General features: G+C 39.6%; 1 protein-coding gene across 1 annotated transcript in view; it reads left to right on the forward strand.

Annotated features, from left to right (window-relative positions):
* Positions 1-19,626, forward strand: part of spop (speckle type BTB/POZ protein) — a 67,112-nt gene that overhangs the window by 18,596 nt on the left and 28,890 nt on the right. The window contains exons 2-5 of the mRNA XM_056751888.1: positions 43-161; positions 16,645-16,954; positions 17,727-17,848; positions 18,096-18,247. Coding sequence (XP_056607866.1) covers positions 16,877-16,954; positions 17,727-17,848; positions 18,096-18,247 — 352 coding nt within the window. The 5' untranslated portion in view covers positions 43-161; positions 16,645-16,876. The remainder of the gene's footprint in view (positions 1-42; positions 162-16,644; positions 16,955-17,726; positions 17,849-18,095; positions 18,248-19,626) is intronic.

A 19,626-nucleotide genomic window follows, 5' to 3' on the forward strand; every position in this document is an offset into this window, starting at 1 on the left:
CCAGCATTGTGCTCATTCTCTTCTCTTTTGCTTTCTTTCCAGATCACCATCCACATCAGAAACAACATTTAACTGTGAATCAATACCCTCCCAGCATAGTGAGGCTGACTGAGAGAGAAGCGACAGTGATTTGATAGTCATCCCTTTCTAGTCACTAATAGGTAAGTTTTCCATTTTATGTAACCCATTGAAGCGTATGGATGAGGAAATGAAAATGGGAAGCCTATTGTGTGGCTGTTTTTAACTTTTAAAACAATTTAGTTTTGTATTGAAACTCTGAGGTGAGTCTGACATACTACAAGCTATGCTGAACACAACAGGAGCCATTGATTAAGTGTTTTAAAAGAGGACAATGAAAAAAGTCTCCATGAAAAAAGTCTCTTTAATGGGCTGAGAAGGATGCTGGGAGGTCAAGCAGATATGGGAATTGGAGACAGGGAAGTTTTGGTGCCGAAGGATGCAGATTTAAGCATCTCTGACAATGGTGTAATGAAAGTGGCATTTTTACAGCTAATAATGGACTGCTGGTTGCTAAAATTATGGGAACATCACAGCAAAGGATGGGGAGGAGGAAGACAGTTGGGCGGGTGAGTAAAGAGAATGACAGTGCAAGAGACCTTACATTTTAAGGTACTCTCATGTTAATAAAGAGACCCACATTTTTTCCTCCTGCGCTCTGTGGTAGAGAAAGTGTCACAAGAGGGCATCAATGACAGAATTTTAATTTCTGGCTGGACAAACATTTTAAAAGAACCCTATGAAGGGCATAGTATGCCGGATGTGTCAGAATTTCTCTATCTGGTCCCGCGTGCAAATCCGAGAGGTGAAGGACTCATGCCGGGTACACAAACAGGCTCGTTTGCTAACTCGAAACACACACACACCTCATTCTCAGGTGCGTGTAGTACGGATGACCCTGCGGTGATCACAGCCGTGAGCACATTACTGCTGACAGCATAATTAGCTGCTCCTGACCCGGTGTCTGTTTTTATCCACGTCTCTGTACTCTGATTCTCTTTCAGCATCACCTCCATGTCTTTTATCTCTTAAGAGCAGCGTGCGCTCTCTCTCCCGCTCTGTAATTGATGACTGGTTGGGTTTGTCGTATTGTGCATGTATGGCCGTAATCCAGGACATACAAATCTGCATCGTAGTGAACAAGCGTTTGAAATGAACAGTTCTCCGAAAAACAGTCGTGTTTTCATTTACACACTCAAGTTTTTCAAAATCTGTATATATTTCTTTGTTTTGATGAAGGCACGGAAAGGTATTTGGAAGAATGCTTGTAACCAAACAGTTCTTGGGCCCCATTGACTACCATAGTAGGAGAATTGCTTTTTAAATTTCTTTGTACAGTTGAGCACAAAATATATTTTGAAGAGTATAGGAAAGCAAACAGTCTGGGGCACTTTTGATTACCATTGAAGTTTTTCCTACTACGGTAGACAATGGTGGACCTGAATGTAAACTACAGAAGGCAACCAAAAGAAAAATAGTTTTTTTGATATAATGCTGTAATATTTGTGATTGAACAATGAGCATTGCTGTTGTTAAGATGAAACTTGAACTAATTGAGAAGTCAGTTTGTTTGAATAACGTGTCGGTTTGTTTAAAGCTTCAATAATTTATTATTCATGTAAACTGTAATTTTATTTGCCTCTTTATTATTCTGTGATTGCTCAGAGATGTCATGAAACTGCAGTGAGGTAGTGAAACACAGTGATATTGACATTGAGGTTACTGCACGTGACACAGCGAGAGTAGATAATACGGGTTGTTGGTCCACTTCTGTATTTTTATGATAACCATTTTGCACCCCCATAATGCATTTATGGTTCTGGTGTCATAAAGTTTAACACAAAGCAGCCAGAGTGCTTACTGGCACACAAAAATATGAGCACATTACCCCATCTCACTCTCTCCATTGGTTGCCTATATCTTTTAAGAATAGAGTTTGATTCTACTCTTTGTCTTTAAGGTTTTTAAGGGGTTAGCTCCTTCCTATTTATCTAAACTTGTGACTGTTAACAGTTCAGCAAGATGTTTAAGGTCTTCTAGCCAGAATCTGTTAGGATTGTAGATCGCAGTTGAAAAAAAAGGGAGACCGGGCTTTTACCATAGCTGGTCCCAAATTGTGGAATAGCCGACCCCTTATAAGAGACATCTCTTCAGAATCTCCATTTAGAGCAAAACTAAAAACCTACCTTTTAGGAAAGGCTTATAATATTTGAGTCGTTTTTTAGCTTGTGTGTCTTTGTATTTTTATGTCTCTCTTTTATGTTGTTCGTTTTTATTTATTTATATCTATTTAAATTTTTATAAGTATTGTACAGCATGGTCAACGACCGTTGTTTTATTGTGCTTTATGAATAATTTAATCTTAACAAAAAATAACTACATTTTTACTTCAGTTTAACTGAATGGGGAGCAATTTTTAGGGATTATTAAGCAGTTACCTTTATGCATTTTGCAGATGCATTAATACAGAGCGAGAGACCGTGCATTCAAAGTATACATTTTTATTAGAATATGTGATATCGAACCCATGAGCTTATAAAATACTGATACAATACCGGTTAGGGTTGTTGGGTCAGAAAAACCTTAAAGAGGTCATTTGACTTGATTAAAACAAATATAATTGTATGCTTTAGATGTAATACAATGTGTATACACAATTTAAGGTTAGAAAACGCTGTATTTTCCACTTACCGTGCATGTTTGTATCTCTTCTTTGCTCCTCCTCTCTGAAACGTGATGATATTTCACAAAGCTCATCGCACTGAAAAGCGAGGTGTGCTTTGATTGGCCTGGTCACTAGTGCGTAGTGATTGGTCGAATACTGCACGGAAATGTAACGCCTCTTACCATATTCGGAACATCATGCTGCGCCAGCGACGGTACAATCAGATTTACAAGACCCCCCACCTTACTTGTGTATACATTTTGGCGGTCTTAGTCAAATCATACCACATAGTGACGTACATGTGTGGGGGTGTGGTTACACACAGCGTTTCAGGCAGGTCTGGGTTCGCATTGGCTTATAGATAGAATGCATCTTTTGTTCCAACACTTAGATTTTAGCAATTTTACATGTGTCTAATACATGCAAGTGCAACTTTTAACACACCGAAGACAAAAAACATGTATTTCCGCCATATGACCCCTTTAAGGTTGACGGGCACCATTAGAACGGAGTTGAATGGGTCCATTAGGTAATGTGTCACATAGAAAGCTAGACACAAGAGCATATTGTTTGAGGGACGGCTGTGTGAATATTTTTTAACCAGAAAAATTTTGAGATGTGCGGCCGCTCAACATGATAGTGAATAATTTTTTGTGATTACACTGTAAAACACATATTAAATGGTTTACAGATGATAAAGTAAATTTACATTTATGCACTCGGCTGATGCTTTTCTCCACAGCGATATACATTGCATTGTACTATATATTTCTGACTATGTGCAATCCCATGGGATCAAACCCATGACCTTGGCGTTGCTAGCTCTATTCTCTTACCACTGAGCCACAAGAAAGTACAATGTGTTGTCTTAAGAACTGGGTCGCTTCGCACGTTATTATTTTCTTCCAAATTAAAACAGTGACTTCCTTCATGGTATTGATGGGGTGTAAACACATGCAGTGCAAATTTGTCCCCAATTAAGTCATGCCTGTAACCGACGCTGTGTTGAGAGGAGGAAGTCTCACACTTCTGCTTTTTTAATAAATTACGTTCTGCTTATTTAATTCTTTGAATTTTATTCTCTTCTGGATGGTGTACATGGGCACTAGTCATAGAATATTCAGTGCTATGTGCGTGTGTGTGTCTGCATCAGGTAATTGGGTGACGGAGTGTCACTGGGGCTCAGTTTAAAGCCGCATACAGATTCCACCACGTTACGATCTCCCCCCCACACACAGTCACTGAGACATTTCACAGTCACTCCGTAAAAACACGAACCGTATGGTTCACCACCCACATTTCGGTGCGTGTGTTTGAACTGTTGTGGCTCATGTCTAGTGATGCCTATGAAAATATAAATATTAATTTTGTATCAACTGTGGGGTTCACTTCAAGAGTATTTCCTGTATAGTTAGAAGAAATAATGCTGCAAAGTGATGTTAAGATGAAATAAATTTCGAGTTCTTATAGCAATTTTGTTTAGATTTATTTCCTTGTCTTTCTTAAACAATCTACTCTGGATCTTGGTCACCATTCACAACAGATTTGTCTAAATTCTGGTTACCATTCACGACAGTCAGGTTTAGATCTTGATAAACATAAACAACAGTCTAGTCTTGATTCTGGTCACCATTTACACAGGCACACAGTCTAGTCTGTAATAGCACTGACACCATTCCTATCGAGAGGGGAACAAGAGCAGGTAACCCTCTCTTATCGCCACAGCAGGCCACCTGCCTTGAAATCTGAGTTTTTGCTGTTTTTTTAGACAGCGTGACCAGTTCACACAAAACTCAATCTTAATTGGCTCTGCCGAGGTCGCTATTCTGTATTTGTGTTGCAAGTACCCAAACACCCATTTAGAGGCCGGATCATTGATGTCGACTTTCAAAGTGTCTGTGAATCTGTGACACCATCGTGGGCTATAGTCTTTTTGGGGTTGGTTTGATTCTTTGCTTTGAACGTCGCTGGTCTATTGGAAGGACGCTGTTGTCCCGTCTGTTATGTGTTAAATTTGTGATGAGGTCACAGGGGAGAGGGGCACTGGGAGATTTAGCTCGACAGATCTCAAACATGGTCTTTATCTGTGTGTGTCTGGCCGTAATAATCAAACATCTCTTTGTGCAGTCACTGTCTCCCTTCGGTTTCGCTGCCTTTATTATTGGTTGTCTGAACGGTTGCAGTGTAGTTGAAGTGCGCCCCTGGTCTCCGATTGTGATGTGAAATATTACTCTGGTGATGCTCTGGTAGTTGTCTGTGGTTTAGTTGTCATAGAAATAATTGGGATTAATGATTTGGTTGTCATTTCATTGTTCATTTGTATTTATTCACATGAACCTTGGGAATAGCATATAAATAGAAAATATTTTCTGCACCGATCAAGTGGCTTGAATAATAATAAGCAGAATTTTCTAATGTCTTGTTGTAGTAATATTTTGTAGTAATATTACATTAGTGCTGCATTTACAATATTAAATAGGAAGTTTCAAAAAGGACATTTTACATTAATGGCTGATGTAAATATAAAAAAATAATATTTTATATTCACTAGGAATTATTTGAAATTCTTCTAAAATCGCACCCCTAGGTGCATATAGGCTGCACATACATAAACCGAGAGAGAGAGAGACCGACCATTCATGCTTTCCATCTTTATCACGACAAACTGTTTAGTTCTTTAAGGAATAAGGTATCATATAGTCATTTAAGGATAACATGTTGAAATATATTAATTTTATAAAAATAACCAAATGAAGGAACTAGTGGTGGGCATAGATTAATTTTTTTAATCTAGATTAATCTAGATTAAAATGGCTCATTTGAATTCTGCCGAAGGCATTCGGAATATGTGTGCTACCCAAATAATGACTAAAAGTAAGTCTTTGAGAACGGGTTTCTCAAGCCAGGTGGCGCATTAGACCAGGGGCTCATCTCCTGTTTCCAAAATGCATCACAAACTGCTTGAGAAAGCTGTTCTACTATGATAATTGGTGATCAAAATTAAATTATGTTCAATAAGATGAACGTGTGTTTACTTCCGCATTAGCTAAGGGATGATTTCCGTTTAGGTGGTACTTGAGACTGGAAGAGCTCCTACAGTACATTTACATTTAGTCATTTAGCAGACGCTTTTATCCAAAGCGACTTACAAAGAGTGAGGGAGCAACAAGCGACCTGTCTTACAGGAGCCATAATACATTAGATCTCAATACAAAGTTACTGGTTTCAACTAAAGCTAGACCACTACCTGTTGAGAGAAAGTGTTTTTTTTAAACCAATTCCGCATTGCACAAGGTGCAAACAACCTTAGTCTTGTCGATGTTTCCATTGGGAAGCTTCTTAAAAATTAATATTCCCTGAAGCAAACCCGGCGGCTTCATAGCTGCATCCATGTTAGCACGTCACGTTTGATGCGGTAATTTCACAGTAACGTTATGTTGTGTTCAGACCAAACGCGAATGGCGCGTCAAGCGCGAGTGATTTATGTGTTAATGCAAAGAGCCAATAGACCTACTTGCTGCGCGAATCGCGCGAATGAAGCCCTGGTTATGAGATGATGAGGCGGCTTCTGCTTCCGCGAATGACGCGAATCACGCGAGTTGAAAAATCTCGTTCTCGCCCCGTACAGTGCAGTTAAACTGGTATACATCCGCGCTAAAATATCAAGGAGAAAATCATCATAGCTTGCGTAGTATAGACCCAGCTCCCAACACAACTTTGAGAATAGATTAACGGCGACATTTTTTTTAACGCGCGATAAGAGTCTCACTGCGTTAACGCCGTTAACGCCGTTAACGGCCCACCACTAGAAGGAACATATTATGCACAGTCTGAAAGATGGCACTCACAGTATTTGCTGATCAGGAAGCATATCTTTAGCGATCATTTGAGTGATGGGGGCCGTTGTTAGCCCTTCCCGTCTAGCATAAAACTAGCTTGATCTGATCCTTAAACTATCCAATTGCTGTTGACCTGTGGATGCTTCACCCTCAAAGGAATGCCTCTCCTAATTCTTTACTTATGATGAGCAATCTTCGCAATCTTCACACACTATTCGATGTTCTATTATTAAATCAACTAATCGAATATTAGAAAATCGTGATTCATCCATAATTAATATCCAATATCGAAATTTAGAGATGTAACGATTCGCTCTGAGCTGGTTGAAATTCGATTATAATTAGTGCCGATTCAAGACGGTTGAGATGTATAATGAATTGCAATACACATTTTGAACAGCAGGGGCAGCTGTGTTTACTGCAAACTTGGTATACATGGATATGCTGGTATTTCTAAAATGTAAAAGAAATCTAAGAAAGTTACAGACAAAGTCGTTGTTTATATTAAAGAGACTTCTGAATTTTTTTTTTATTGTATTAATTTTTTTTTATTGGAGTTTAGATTTGTTATTTGACATAAACAATATTTTTATTTTACAAACAAAGAGAATCAATAAAAGGGCAGTTGTTTATTTCATATTTGTCTCAACTAATTTTGTAAAAATAAGTTGTGAACAGATCAGTATCGCGAGATCAGCACGTGAATCGCATCGTGAATCGCTTCGTGAGCCGAGTGAATCTTTACATCCTATTGAAACTTCATAGTCGTATCTTAATGTAATGACCTTCATCTTAGCACTATGGATACTCATCCAAGTTTACTTGTTTGTGCAGGATTGCTGTTATTTGGGGCTTCTTGCCAGATCCGTTTGGCTTTTCATCGTGTGGAAATGTGCACCCCCTCACTTGAAGTTTTCTGCCAACTACCAGTTACGTTTCAGAATACGGTTGTAAGCGAAAGTTGTTTTTCCTTTCCGCTCTTGACAGAGACAGAAAGGGCTTTCACACATGGCTCGGGCTCAGCTGGTGAGGAGTGTTCGATGTGTGAGAACGTCTGTGTTTTTCCCTTTAAGTGGAGAGAAGGATCAACAGAGATTAGACACTACTGTTAGGACAGCAGAAAAATTAGCCACCAACGAGCAGCTTTTTGTTTAGACGCTTTCGTGAGCGAGGACTCCCGCTAATTACCCGCTTTATGCTTCTAAAAAAAACTCCTTTGAAATCTATTGAAGAGGGATAATTGAGCCTGGAAAGTGTTACCAGGCAAAGTCAAGTCAAGGTCATTACTGAAAACAAAACGGGACCTGATCATCCAAGAGGGAACCAATCCTTTGTTCTTAATGTAGAAATGTTGTTTAAACTGAGCTGATGTGCTTCAAACACTAAATTCAGAGTAAACGACAAATTAGAGAAGGACCTGAGGGCAAGCCTTGGGGAACTCTTGACTGTTTGGAGCGATTTCAGTGGGCACGGCTCCCACAAAGCTGATTGGAAAAATCCATCAAATGTTGTTTTTTCTCTTCCAAATTTCATTTAAAACTCATCTCTTGAATCAGATCTGTTGTTCTCAATGTTTGTCATGTTTTTTTTTCGATTGGTAGTCGTCAGTAATCCTTTTTTTCCAGGAGCGAATATTTTGAGGACTCTTGATGATGTACTGCGCAGAAAAGGAAAAGGCATTTTTGTACTGCCAAGGTTTTCAATCACTGGCAGAATTGGATTTGGGGCCTGCGAAAGATCATAATATCGACACACTTAAATTGTTTTATTGAACCCTAAAACTCTGAGCGAGAGAGAAAGGGCGACAGGGAGATATACTGAAGGGGGCGACATTAGAACAGTGAGGAATAGGCTGCGTGTCTCCCCTCACACACCTCGCTTTAAAGGGTGGATATGTACAGATTACGGCTGTGGGTTTTGGCAGGTTGCAGGCGTGTTTTTGCTAACTCTGTTGTTCTGATGGATGGCAGGCAGCGGGTGGGCCCCCTGTGGGGCCCATGCCCTTTCCAGAGTGACACACATGCATGCTACTGCAGTGGAAAGGAATAAGAATATAACTATTGTTTTATTGGCTACCTCGCTAGAGTCAATTGATTCGAGTGAAATTCGTGCTTGGATGCATTTCAGTTTTTGACACGGCGGAAACAAGGAGCGTCGGAGATTGCGCAATTCCATTTTTACTTTATGATGTTCAGCTCAGCTTAACGCTGCAGTCTGTAAAGTTTGCCTCGGTATCACCATCTCGGTTTGAAACTAAAAATTGCAGGATATTTTGGAGCCGATGGCCTTGTGGGAAGTTCTTTGACGTGTGTGACGTGGTTGCATGTCAAGCCCAAGTTGGGGCCCTCTTCTATCACCCACGTTGCGTCCGGTTCTTTTTCCAATGGTACTGCAAAACCCAGTAATGAATCAATTTTTTTTAACCTTTTTGTTATATAACATTCAATCACACTTATAACAGTTTAGTTTTGAATGTGACTTATTCAATAATGAGTGGTATGCAGTACAGTGAAGTATGATTTAACCAAGGTTTTGTCTTTGCCTCATAACTGATGATACAATGCATTGTGAGCCCAGCAACATTTTAGGCTAGACAGATTTCCATTTTTTTAGATGTTGCTTAAGGAGGCAGCCTGTTGGGAGGGGTGTTTGTGTTTGTGTGTATGTGTATGTGTGTGTTTACAGCCTATAACTTTTGCCTAGGATGTTGTGAAGTTGAGAGTGTCAGCTGTCTAATTGATCACACTGCAGCAGTGTGCAACAGCAAACTGTTAACACACACACCCCGACTCCCTCACCGTCTCTTAATGAGACTCCCTCGATCTCTGTGTCAGTAGAGGAAATAAAGGGAAGAGATGGAGTGAGACAGGGATATTCTAGGGATTTTCTTTCATATTCTTTCATTACATCCATTTTCCTGGTAACTTTAGTCATATTAAGCTGCTATTATGTGCACTATTTTTAGGCGAGTTGGGTAAAGATTTGTGCACACCATTTTTTACATACTTCCAATCCCACGCATGCTAATATGGACCTCACCAGCTGAACTCTGATCACTACATTGAAGTGTTTTTCTGTTTGTGTGTTTATGTGAGAAAGACCGGCACGATCTCACCCTCAAAGTTTTCAGCTGCAGCATCTCTCTTTCCTGGCGTCTACTCATCCATTTTAATCAAGTTGATAATTAACTTCATTTATCCGTACACGAAGCGAGGAGGTGAACGCTTGGATGCATGAAATGATTGCATGTCACGCTGATACATTTTTCACTCTTCTGTCACGTTTTTGCCGTTAAGTTATGCAATATCAGCTTATTGACCTGGAATCACATATTTATTCAGACGGCATATTTAATTAACAAAAGCAAACAAAGCTCCAAAGCTCTGATGGACGGATGTACGCTCCGTTCAATATGTTGTACTGTTTTAGGGTCCAAGGTCATGTCTTATATTCCCAACACAAGAGTTTTTGAAGTTTAGTTAATTTTTGATGAATAAAATCAAATCCAGCCCTCCATCGTTTTGATTTTGTTATTTGTTTGTTTCATTTAGAAATGCAGATTCATGAACAATGGATTATTGGATTCTTGCATATATAAGAAATCAAATTGGATCTGCAACAAAGTTAGACAAACACATCTGATAACTGCGTTTTTGTGTCTTCTTTTGTGAACATGGTTCAAACTGGTTGTAACATACGTAGCGAAGGTTTAAATTGAACTTGCATCAAGTCTTTCCTGTAATTGCAGATCTGACATGCACAGTTGTGGGGAGGACGTTGCACCGAAGCATAAATCCATTAAAGCATAAATCTTATTAATCTGAGAATCTCTCTCCTGAGGTCATGCACATACATTTCAATCAGTTTCAGGGCAGGACTGACTCGAACGATCCAGCAGGCGCATTTTCTTCTGTAGCCGTTCTGTTGTTGATTTACTTCTGCGGTTTGGGTCGTTGTCCTGTTGCATCATCCAACTTCTGTTGAGCTTCAATTTGCGAACAGATGGTCATCCTCCTGCAAAATGTCCTAATAAACTTGGGAATTTATTTTTCTGTCAATGATGGCAAGCTTTAAGAGCCCCGAGGCGGCATAGCAGCAGCAAACCCTGATGCCTCCTCCACCATTCTTTACAGATTACGGATGAGGGTTGATGTTGGTGTGCTGTGCTTCTCTCTACATATGTATTCTATTCTATCTTAACAACTCAAGAACAGGATTCATTGCCCACAGAATGTTTTGGTGGCGAAGCTGTGGAACATGTAGGTGCTTCTTTGTAGACCTGATGTGCAGCAGTGATTGTGGTGTCCTGCTATACACTTTTTTGCTGTATTGTATGTTTACAGTTGTTGACACATCAACATAGACGTTTGCATGCCATGTACCAGAGATTTCTGTCTTGCATTAATACTCCAGGGTTCTCTTTAGGATCATAGATGATTCTGTGGTGTGCTTTTGCAGTCATATTTACAGGATGCCCACTCCTTGAGGAAACAGATTTAGGGTTGAACTTTGTTCATTTATAGTCAGTTGGACTTATTCAAGGATCAAACTTGAAATTTGCAGGTTAATTGAAAGGGGTCACACAATATGTCTTACTACTATTGTGCCACAATGTAAATGCTGCTTAATGTTGTAAAAGTAAATGCTGCTTTTTAAAGAGTGGTTCACCCAAAAAATGGACCTCATCGACTTTCCATAGTAGAAATAAAAATGACAACAGTCAAGTTAATGGGGACCTTTTTTGCACGAACTACTCATTAAAGATGTTGATCCAACATTGACCTTGAATGTATTTTAGTTTTCAATGGAGGTTTAAACAAGGTCAAATAAAAAGTATTTTGCTTTCTTTCAATGTCTCACTTCTGTGTCTGTGTAGAGAGAAGAAAGAGACTGCATTAAACTAAAAAGGAAAGGAGAAATTTGACCCATCTTTCCAAAATCCGTTCCACGTACCATTTAAGCCCCTCCCCTACATAGTTACAGCCACTCCCCTTTCTAAATCAAATCCCTTTTCCCTGTGCTACACCCTGCGGTAGGAGGTTAATGAGACGATGAGGTCACGTGATTAAGCTCATTTTCTCACAGGAAGTTCTGGCCTGTCGGGAGAGTCTGCTGGGCGGGGCTGTACTTGATGTTTCTCTTTCAAGTCGCAACTAAAAGAGAATCTGATCGCAGAAATGCTGCATGTTTTCTCTTTCTCCATTCCTCCTTTGCTCCCTTCACCCTCCCCTCATTAATTCATTAATTATTTTGGCGGGGTAACGGTTGCGGTAATGAATTCCTCGAGGGCTGAATCTCCTTGCCTGGCACCCATCTCATCCCACCCGCTCGGCGCGTGCCAAAGATCCAATCTCAGATGCTGTCTGACGCTGAAAACAAATCGTGATTAAACACACAGTCTGTTATTTCCTAGGCTGTTTTCACATGTGCTTTAATTGTTTGATATAGAGTTTGAGTCCTTCCTCCACACCTGCAGGTCACGATCACATTGTGCTTTGGGTTGTACAGTTGGGTATGCTTGCTTTACTGCAGGGGTCTTCAACATTTTTGGGGGCAAGGACCCCTTAAATGAGAGCAGGGACCCCCTTATACTAAATGTGTAAACGGAGCTATTTAAATAGAAATAACATTTCATTAGCACTATTATGCATGATATTGTTGCACTTTTCGGTGTATTCTTTTTATTGTTAATAGAGATTGTTTGATTATGTAAAGGGATTTGCAGCATCATACATTTTTTTACTTTGAGATGGACAGTTAAACATTTACTTGTCCTCAACCTTATTTCTTAATGAGGCTACAGTGAGATGACTGACCTTGGTTAATGGCACAAAGACTATTCTAGTGGAGTTAGATGTTGTCTCTGGATGCGAATTAAGTGTAATTATTTTCTTCCCGGCTCTCTGTGTGTTGCAGAACACGCTGCTATTTTATAATTCTGAGCTCCGTTGTCCTTCTCGTTTATCAGCATTGTCGCGGCTGGTTCACTGTTGCGAAAATTCACCAGTGTTTTTCTGCAGAGCATCATATCAGACTAAGGAGAGAAACATTTTTGGGGCAACTTGTTTGATGTGCACCATCAGAACACGGTGTGCGTTTCATTGATTTCTGACACGTACAATATTTGTCAGAGTTTACAATGCAGAAGCTGTGTGGTGTCATTTGCCTGTCAAATTAGCGCGTTACAGCTTTAACAAATTTCAACAGAACTTCAGAAATATATGAGAATGCACTTTATTCGCACACAACTCCTTTCATGTGAAGGCATACAGAGAATGCACGGATTCAAAACTTACAGTTGTGAAAGAAAGACATGGGTACTTTTTTGATTTAGGCCTACAGTTTTTTTTTTGATGCAGATGTAACGTTTCTTCTGTCACTTCTGCTTCCTGATTGGATGATTTGTCGGCATGCAGGTTAAAATTTCAATATGCGGGAGCTTCAAAGAGTCCGCACGGTCACGAAAGTGCGCAGCTTAATGATAATGTTGGTTGTAATATTTCTCTACCCGTGCTTTACATCTTAAACAAAAATTGCCTATGAGTAAACCGTAATTAGCAGACCCCCTTGCAGTTCCATGGAGGACCCCCTAGGTGCTGCGGACCCCGGTTGAAGACCCAATTTTTTACTGTATAGGTAACAATTGCGGAAAGATCAGGAGATTTGTTACTTGTAATGTGTTTTAATGTAATGTTTCTAGCTCTGTTGTGCATTTGCATGTGGTTGAATAAGTTACTAAAGTCAAAGACTAAGTTGTTAGGAAACTAATGAACAGCAGCAACATGCTGTTTCTTTGATGTGATGTGTGCCTGGAAGCTCAGTTTCCTCCTCTCCTACAGTACCTCTCGACAACAGCTGCGTTGTGTGTCTGTGTGCAAGAGTTTATCCCTTTTGTTCTATTGATTATTGTCACCCATTACTCACTCTTACCTCTTGGAAAATCACTGTTTGCTTAAGTTACTGTGTGTGATTCTTTAAACAAAGTGTCTGAAGACTTTTTATTTCGACGTTCGATTAGCAGATACATTGTTAAAGATCTGACATGTAATTTTAGTAATATAGTGTAATATAGTGTGTGTTTTAGGAATATAGTGCCCTAGCTCATGGGGTTTTCAGTGCTTAAAGGGTTGTTAGATCATCCGTGTGTTATATGATGTTGCCACCAGGTGATCCTACATTGACATTGCCGATAGACGCAATACAAAGACCGCTGGAAATGAAGTTTAGAAAACAGATAAGTGGAGACACATGATGAGAGACACACGCGTGGAAATTAATTGCCAGGAAGTCTGCGGTAATTTGAATTGCAAATGGCCACTAACTTGTTCCCAGACTTGAATGATTAATATTTTATTGTTTTACTGAGCAAAAATGCCACAAGTGTTTTTCATCAAAAACAAACACAACAATGGGAGGAGAAGAAAGTGAGAGAGAATGAGAAAGATCGGATTAACTGATAATATTCAATTGGAAGGTAATGAGTATTGTGTGTGAAGTCGTGTCATATTATTCTGATGTTATCTTACAGATAATATAGTTTTGTCTGGGGTTTTTCTTTAGCGAACTTGCCCTTCAAGTATAGGAGTGATTTTTTTTTATAATATTGTAAAAAATGTCTTTGTTACATTAATTATGTTTATTATATTATTACCTCAAAATAGCAACATGCGAACAATTTGCCTGAACACACCACATTTTCAGACCAGCACGCCCATGGGTGCACAAATGGGTGCAAATGCATTTGCTTTTTAAACAACATGATGCAGGATAGGAAAATGAAAACTGCGCAGAGTGTAAGATGGAGTAACATTGAGAAAGTTTAGAAATATTACTTTAATTTAAAATATCTGTATCAGTGCGTCACTAAATTGTATTTATTAGTTTGTTTTTAATGACTATATGATGAATTCAGTCTTTGGTCAGATGCTCCTTATGATTATGCTTTCAAAAGAGAGCAAATGCGTAAACATCAAGATTTATATCAAATGTCATCAAAAGGGCGAAAATTTCGAGAGATAATTGTTTAAGCGATATTGTCCAGCCCTATTGTGTAGGTGGAGAAACGGTTGAGTTACTCCGCAGTTCTGAAGTTTCAAATTGACCTTTTTGTTCTCCTAATATTCTTTTCTTTCTTTCCTTCCCTCCACAAGCTCAACAATACACTTTGTTTTGCACTTTATCCCTTTTTTCACGCCATGTACTCTTCCTCTCTAACTCTTTTTCAAATCGTCACAGTTTCTGGAAGGTTCTGCCGGGCCGTGATCTATCCTTTCAATCAGATGCTAATTAAGGGAAGGGGACGTCCCCGTCTGAGTCATCCGCAGACGAAGGGACGTGCAGGTTGAGCGAGAAAGGGGAGAGAGGAGCGTGGCGCCAGGAATCGGAGAGAGAAATAAGAAACGAAAGGGCGATGAGGTCGATTCACTTGAGAAAAGACAGAAAAATACTTTTATTTGATGTGTTTTAAAGTTTGGCTAAAATTAAAGATCCCCGTCGCTCCGTCTGGTAAATGTTCAGCCTCGTGATCGGAGCGCAGAAAAATCTTGCAAAGTAAATTAAAAAAAGTTCGCTGTAAGTGAGGTGTTTTAATAAAGACGTTTCCACGAGGTTCACAACCACGGGGGTCACTTATCACGGCCGTGCGTTCTTTAAACATTTATAAATGTCAGGCATGGAAGGAGAAACGTACTTTTCTACTTTAATTGGTTATTGGTTATGAACCTCTGTCCGACAGTTTTTACACTCATTAATTAGCCTTATTAATGACTTTCTGTTAGCTAAGTGGCTAGTTTGGTGTTTTTCTGGTCAGTTCATTAATGTCTGGGATGTATCCAGCTAATGATTAAAGTGGCTTCATTAGTGCCAGTCAAAGCAAAATCAGGATTAGTCTTCTTGAGAAAAAACTATTGAAAAGGTTAAAGGTTCAAAGGTTTAGGAGAAAATGAACAAGAGAACCGATGGAATGATGAATGAGCTTTTCTTCTGGAAAAGAGCCGGAGAAAGAGGGCTGGGGAAAAGAAGAAATTGTTTTTCCCTCAGCAGTATAAACATGTAGCTTTGACGGATTTAAACGTGCCCTACTTGCTGATGGTGCTTCCAGGTTTTCAGAGGTCTGGCAGACTCCAGTGGCAGATGAAGATAGGACCGAACTTGATATCAACAACAATGAGATCAAACGACAGGCGTGTAGATGTGGCGTTTTGTTTGATTTCATGTGTTTTTGGGGATTGTACATAGATAAGCACAAAAAAGAAAGATGGTTCAAACATTCATGCAAGCATGCAGAATCTGCTCACCAGGATGTGTTTGTTTGTTTCTGTAGATCAGTGTACAGTACATCATACATTGTCTCACTTTTTGAAGCTTTAAAGGGTTTTTTGGAGGGAATCCGTTTTCCTGTGACTCAAGTACACACTGCGAAGTATGCTAGAGCATTCTGGGTAATGCTCGGTGGTTGTCTACTAATACAAGTTTAAAGACCCAAGTTTTTGTTCAATTGAGGTATAGCCTCTGTTTTTAAGTGAAATCGTTTTAAAATCATGTCTGTAGTGTGTACTATGTAGAACAAGCTATGGATTAAAGTTAAATACTTGAGTTAAAGGGACAGTTCACTCAAAAATGACAATTCTGTCTATTACTCACCCTGAAGTAGTTGCAAATCTGTATACATTTGTTCTGATGAACACAGACATAAGACATAAGGAAGAATGTTTGTAAGCAAACCGTTCTTGGCCTCTTGACCACCATTGTAGGAAAAATTGATTAATACATTTATTTGTTCTGCTGAACACTAAAGAAGTCATTTTTCCTTCTTTGGTAGTCAATGGTGGCCAAGAACTGTTTGGTTTTAAGCATTCTTCCAAATGTCTTTGGACAGATGTCTTTTTTGAACAAAGAAATGTATACAGATTTGAAACAACTGGAGGGCTGAGTAAATGATGACAGAATACAATTTTGGGCTAAACTGTGCCTTTAAGAGTGCATACAAGGTTTTGAAATTACCAGTCATTAATAACACTTTTAAACACCCCCGCATGATTTCAAAGATCTAAGTCAGATCTGTTGCCGAAAAAGTTAAAAAAAATTATAGTTTCTTTTTTATGTCTGTCTTTTCTACTACAGGTTGTTATACTTCCCAACCGGATGACACACTGAGCATCTCCTCAACGTTCTGTCAACATCACTCACATGTTCTCTTGGTTACGCCCAACACGAGCGTGTGCCTGGATCCTGGCGGCGGCTGTGAAATTCGCATTCGTCTCTGAGTGAGTGACCTCGCTAGAGCTTTTCGTCTGGTACGACTCACGGTGGCTGGCAGAGGGTCCCTCCCCCACCCCGATTCTCAAAACTGGCGATGTCCAGGGTGCCGAGTCCGCCCCCTCCTGCAGAAATGACCAGCGGCCCTGTGGCCGAAAGCTGGTGTTACACACAGGTGAGTGCGTGCGTAGCTCTGTGTCCATCTGTTCATTGAAATACTCTTGACAGGGGTGCTCAATCCTGGTGGTCTGCCTTCAGAGTTAGTTCCACCTTTAATCAAACACACCTGAACCAGCAAATCAAAGTCTTTGGGGTCACTTGGAAATTACTGGCAGGTGTGTTGGAGCGAGAGTGTAACTAAACGGTTCGGGACGGTAGATCTCCAAGGGTGGGTCTGAGCACACAGCCACAACTTTCCCACTCAGCCTCGTCAAATATGAGTAAAAGTTTTGAGTCTTTAGCATCCATTGTCCCCTTTTTTGTGGGGATTGAAAAGAAAAATATGTCGATCAACAAACGTTTTTCTAAATCCGTTAAATTGGGAAATCCTGCATTTTCAATCTATGTGTGACAAACCACGTAACTGTATGTATTTGCGTGTGGGTCTAAAAATACATAGTGGCCATTATTCACAGTTTTTTGAGTGTGTGTGACTTCACAAGACCCTGCAGTGTGTTCCGACTCCCCACGACTAGAGAAATGTGTTCCATTAATGCGCTCATTTATCTCTCCATCTTTCTCCCCCAGTGTTTTTTGTTCGTGGTCTTTTATCCCTTTTCGTTTGTTGTCAGAGCGCATTAAGATGAAAGGCAGATTTGATGTGTCCCTTTTTGAAGTCTTAGCGACACTTGTGGAACTAATGGAGGGAAGGAAAAAGGAGATGGATAAATGGAAGAATGACGTGTCGTGTATGTTATGTACTTGTGTGTGTGTGTGTGTGTGCGCAGATCAAAGTGGTTAAGTTCTCCTATATGTGGACCATCAACAACTTCAGCTTCTGTCGGGAGGAGATGGGCGAGGTCATCAAAAGCTCCACCTTCTCATCGGGAGCCAATGACAAACTCAAGTGGTAAGAAGGGGAGGGGTAGTGTTTAATATGATAATCATGAGATAATGAGTTAACAGATTTCCTTTGTCCCATTTACTTTTGTTGTGTCAAGGTTTGTCATGACTGCATTACAGGGACATTTTGTGTCGCACAGCTGTTTAAATTCGGACACTAAAACAGGAGAAAAACCTGAAAGTGTCAGACTGTAGTGTAAACATGGTTTTGATGCAGTTTTTTTGTTTCTAAATGATTTCGTATTTTCATTCAGGTGTTTGCGAGTGAATCCTAAAGGTCTGGATGAGGAGAGTAAAGACTATCTGTCACTCTATCTGCTCCTGGTCAGCTGTCCTAAGAGTGAGGTTCGAGCCAAGTTCAAGTTTTCCATCCTTAATGCCAAGGGCGAGGAAACCAAAGCCATGGGTAAGAGCTCTAATAAACTCTTAATACATTATGGTATGAAAATAGAAATGTGTCAGCCAGTAGATTTTTAACTATACTGTGTGCTATGATATACATTTGTAATTTATATGTTTTGCATGTTTATCAGTGGGCAGTTACGCCTAATGTTCTTTACACAAAGTGCCATTGGTTTCATTCCCAAAATAGGCATTACGACATGCTTGTTTTAATATTTTAAAACCATTTTTCTTGAATTTCCAGCAAGGATATAACTATAAATTGATTTCAGACATACTGTCCACCCCTAATCCAGTGTATAATTTGATTTCCTTCAAGCAGTTGGTTTATTTTGTAATTTTGTTGAGAAGGGGAACCTTCCCTCAAGTCACCATAATTTCGAAACGAATTTCACATCGCAGTTCTTTTTACGGAACATTAACATAATCAAAGAGTATTTCTGGAGATTCAGTCGTCTGTGATTCCTTTAGAGACCTTTAAGATCCTACAGACGTGCGTACCTGTGTAACCGAGTTAATCACCAACGCATGCGCCTTACGGAGTGTGTGCGCTCTTTATTATGTGTAAAAGTAATAACACTCAACGTGAACTTTTCCCCCTCATAATATTAAATTTCAGGCAGGCGGCGGTGTTTAATTGAAATTTTTGGGGGTGATGTAGCCTCCAGGCTGTCCTGTTTGATGGGTGTAAGTGAGTTACAGGGGCTTTGGCCTTCAGTAGAAAGGAATTGCACTCCCTCTGTGTAGAAACTTTATGCATGGTTTCACTTTTCGTGCCTCGTCTGAAGCTAAGTATCTTATATAGCCTCTTACAAGTGTCTTTAACAGGTTTTCTCTTCTCATAGGAAGAACTTTTTTTAATTAACAGAGTTAATAATTACTTCATATTTATACAGTAAATACCAGAATTTGAATTTTGTTGGATAAATTACAAATATGTGCTCATTGACCTTTTGACCTCATTGATTTTGTCTTTATTATTATTCTGCATGTATTGCGCAAACTGCTCTAGAGGACGCGTTTCGTAAATACATTATCTCATACGGAAAAAAAGGTTAAAACGCGATGACATCTTTGTTCTGTGTCAGCCACCGAAGTGCATCGAAAGAGAGGGGTGAGGGGTTGAGTGAGCTTTGGGTTGCAATTCGCAACTTCACCGCTAGATGCAGCTATTTTTCAAAACGGCACCTTTAAACACTAATAAATACTATATATTCAGAAAAACTAAAAAAAGTATCTTAATTTTTCTACACTGTCCAAGTGCGCTTTAGGCACTTTTTAATAGTAAGTCACGTCTAACATCTGCATAGTTATAACTTTTTTTTATAAGTGTGACGTCTTGAAATTGATTCCATGTCCATCTCTACAACATGCTAGTTTGAT

The sequence above is a fragment of the Triplophysa dalaica genome, chromosome 7 (assembly GCF_015846415.1).
Source record: "Triplophysa dalaica isolate WHDGS20190420 chromosome 7, ASM1584641v1, whole genome shotgun sequence".
Classification (NCBI taxonomy): Eukaryota; Metazoa; Chordata; class Actinopteri; order Cypriniformes; family Nemacheilidae; genus Triplophysa; species Triplophysa dalaica.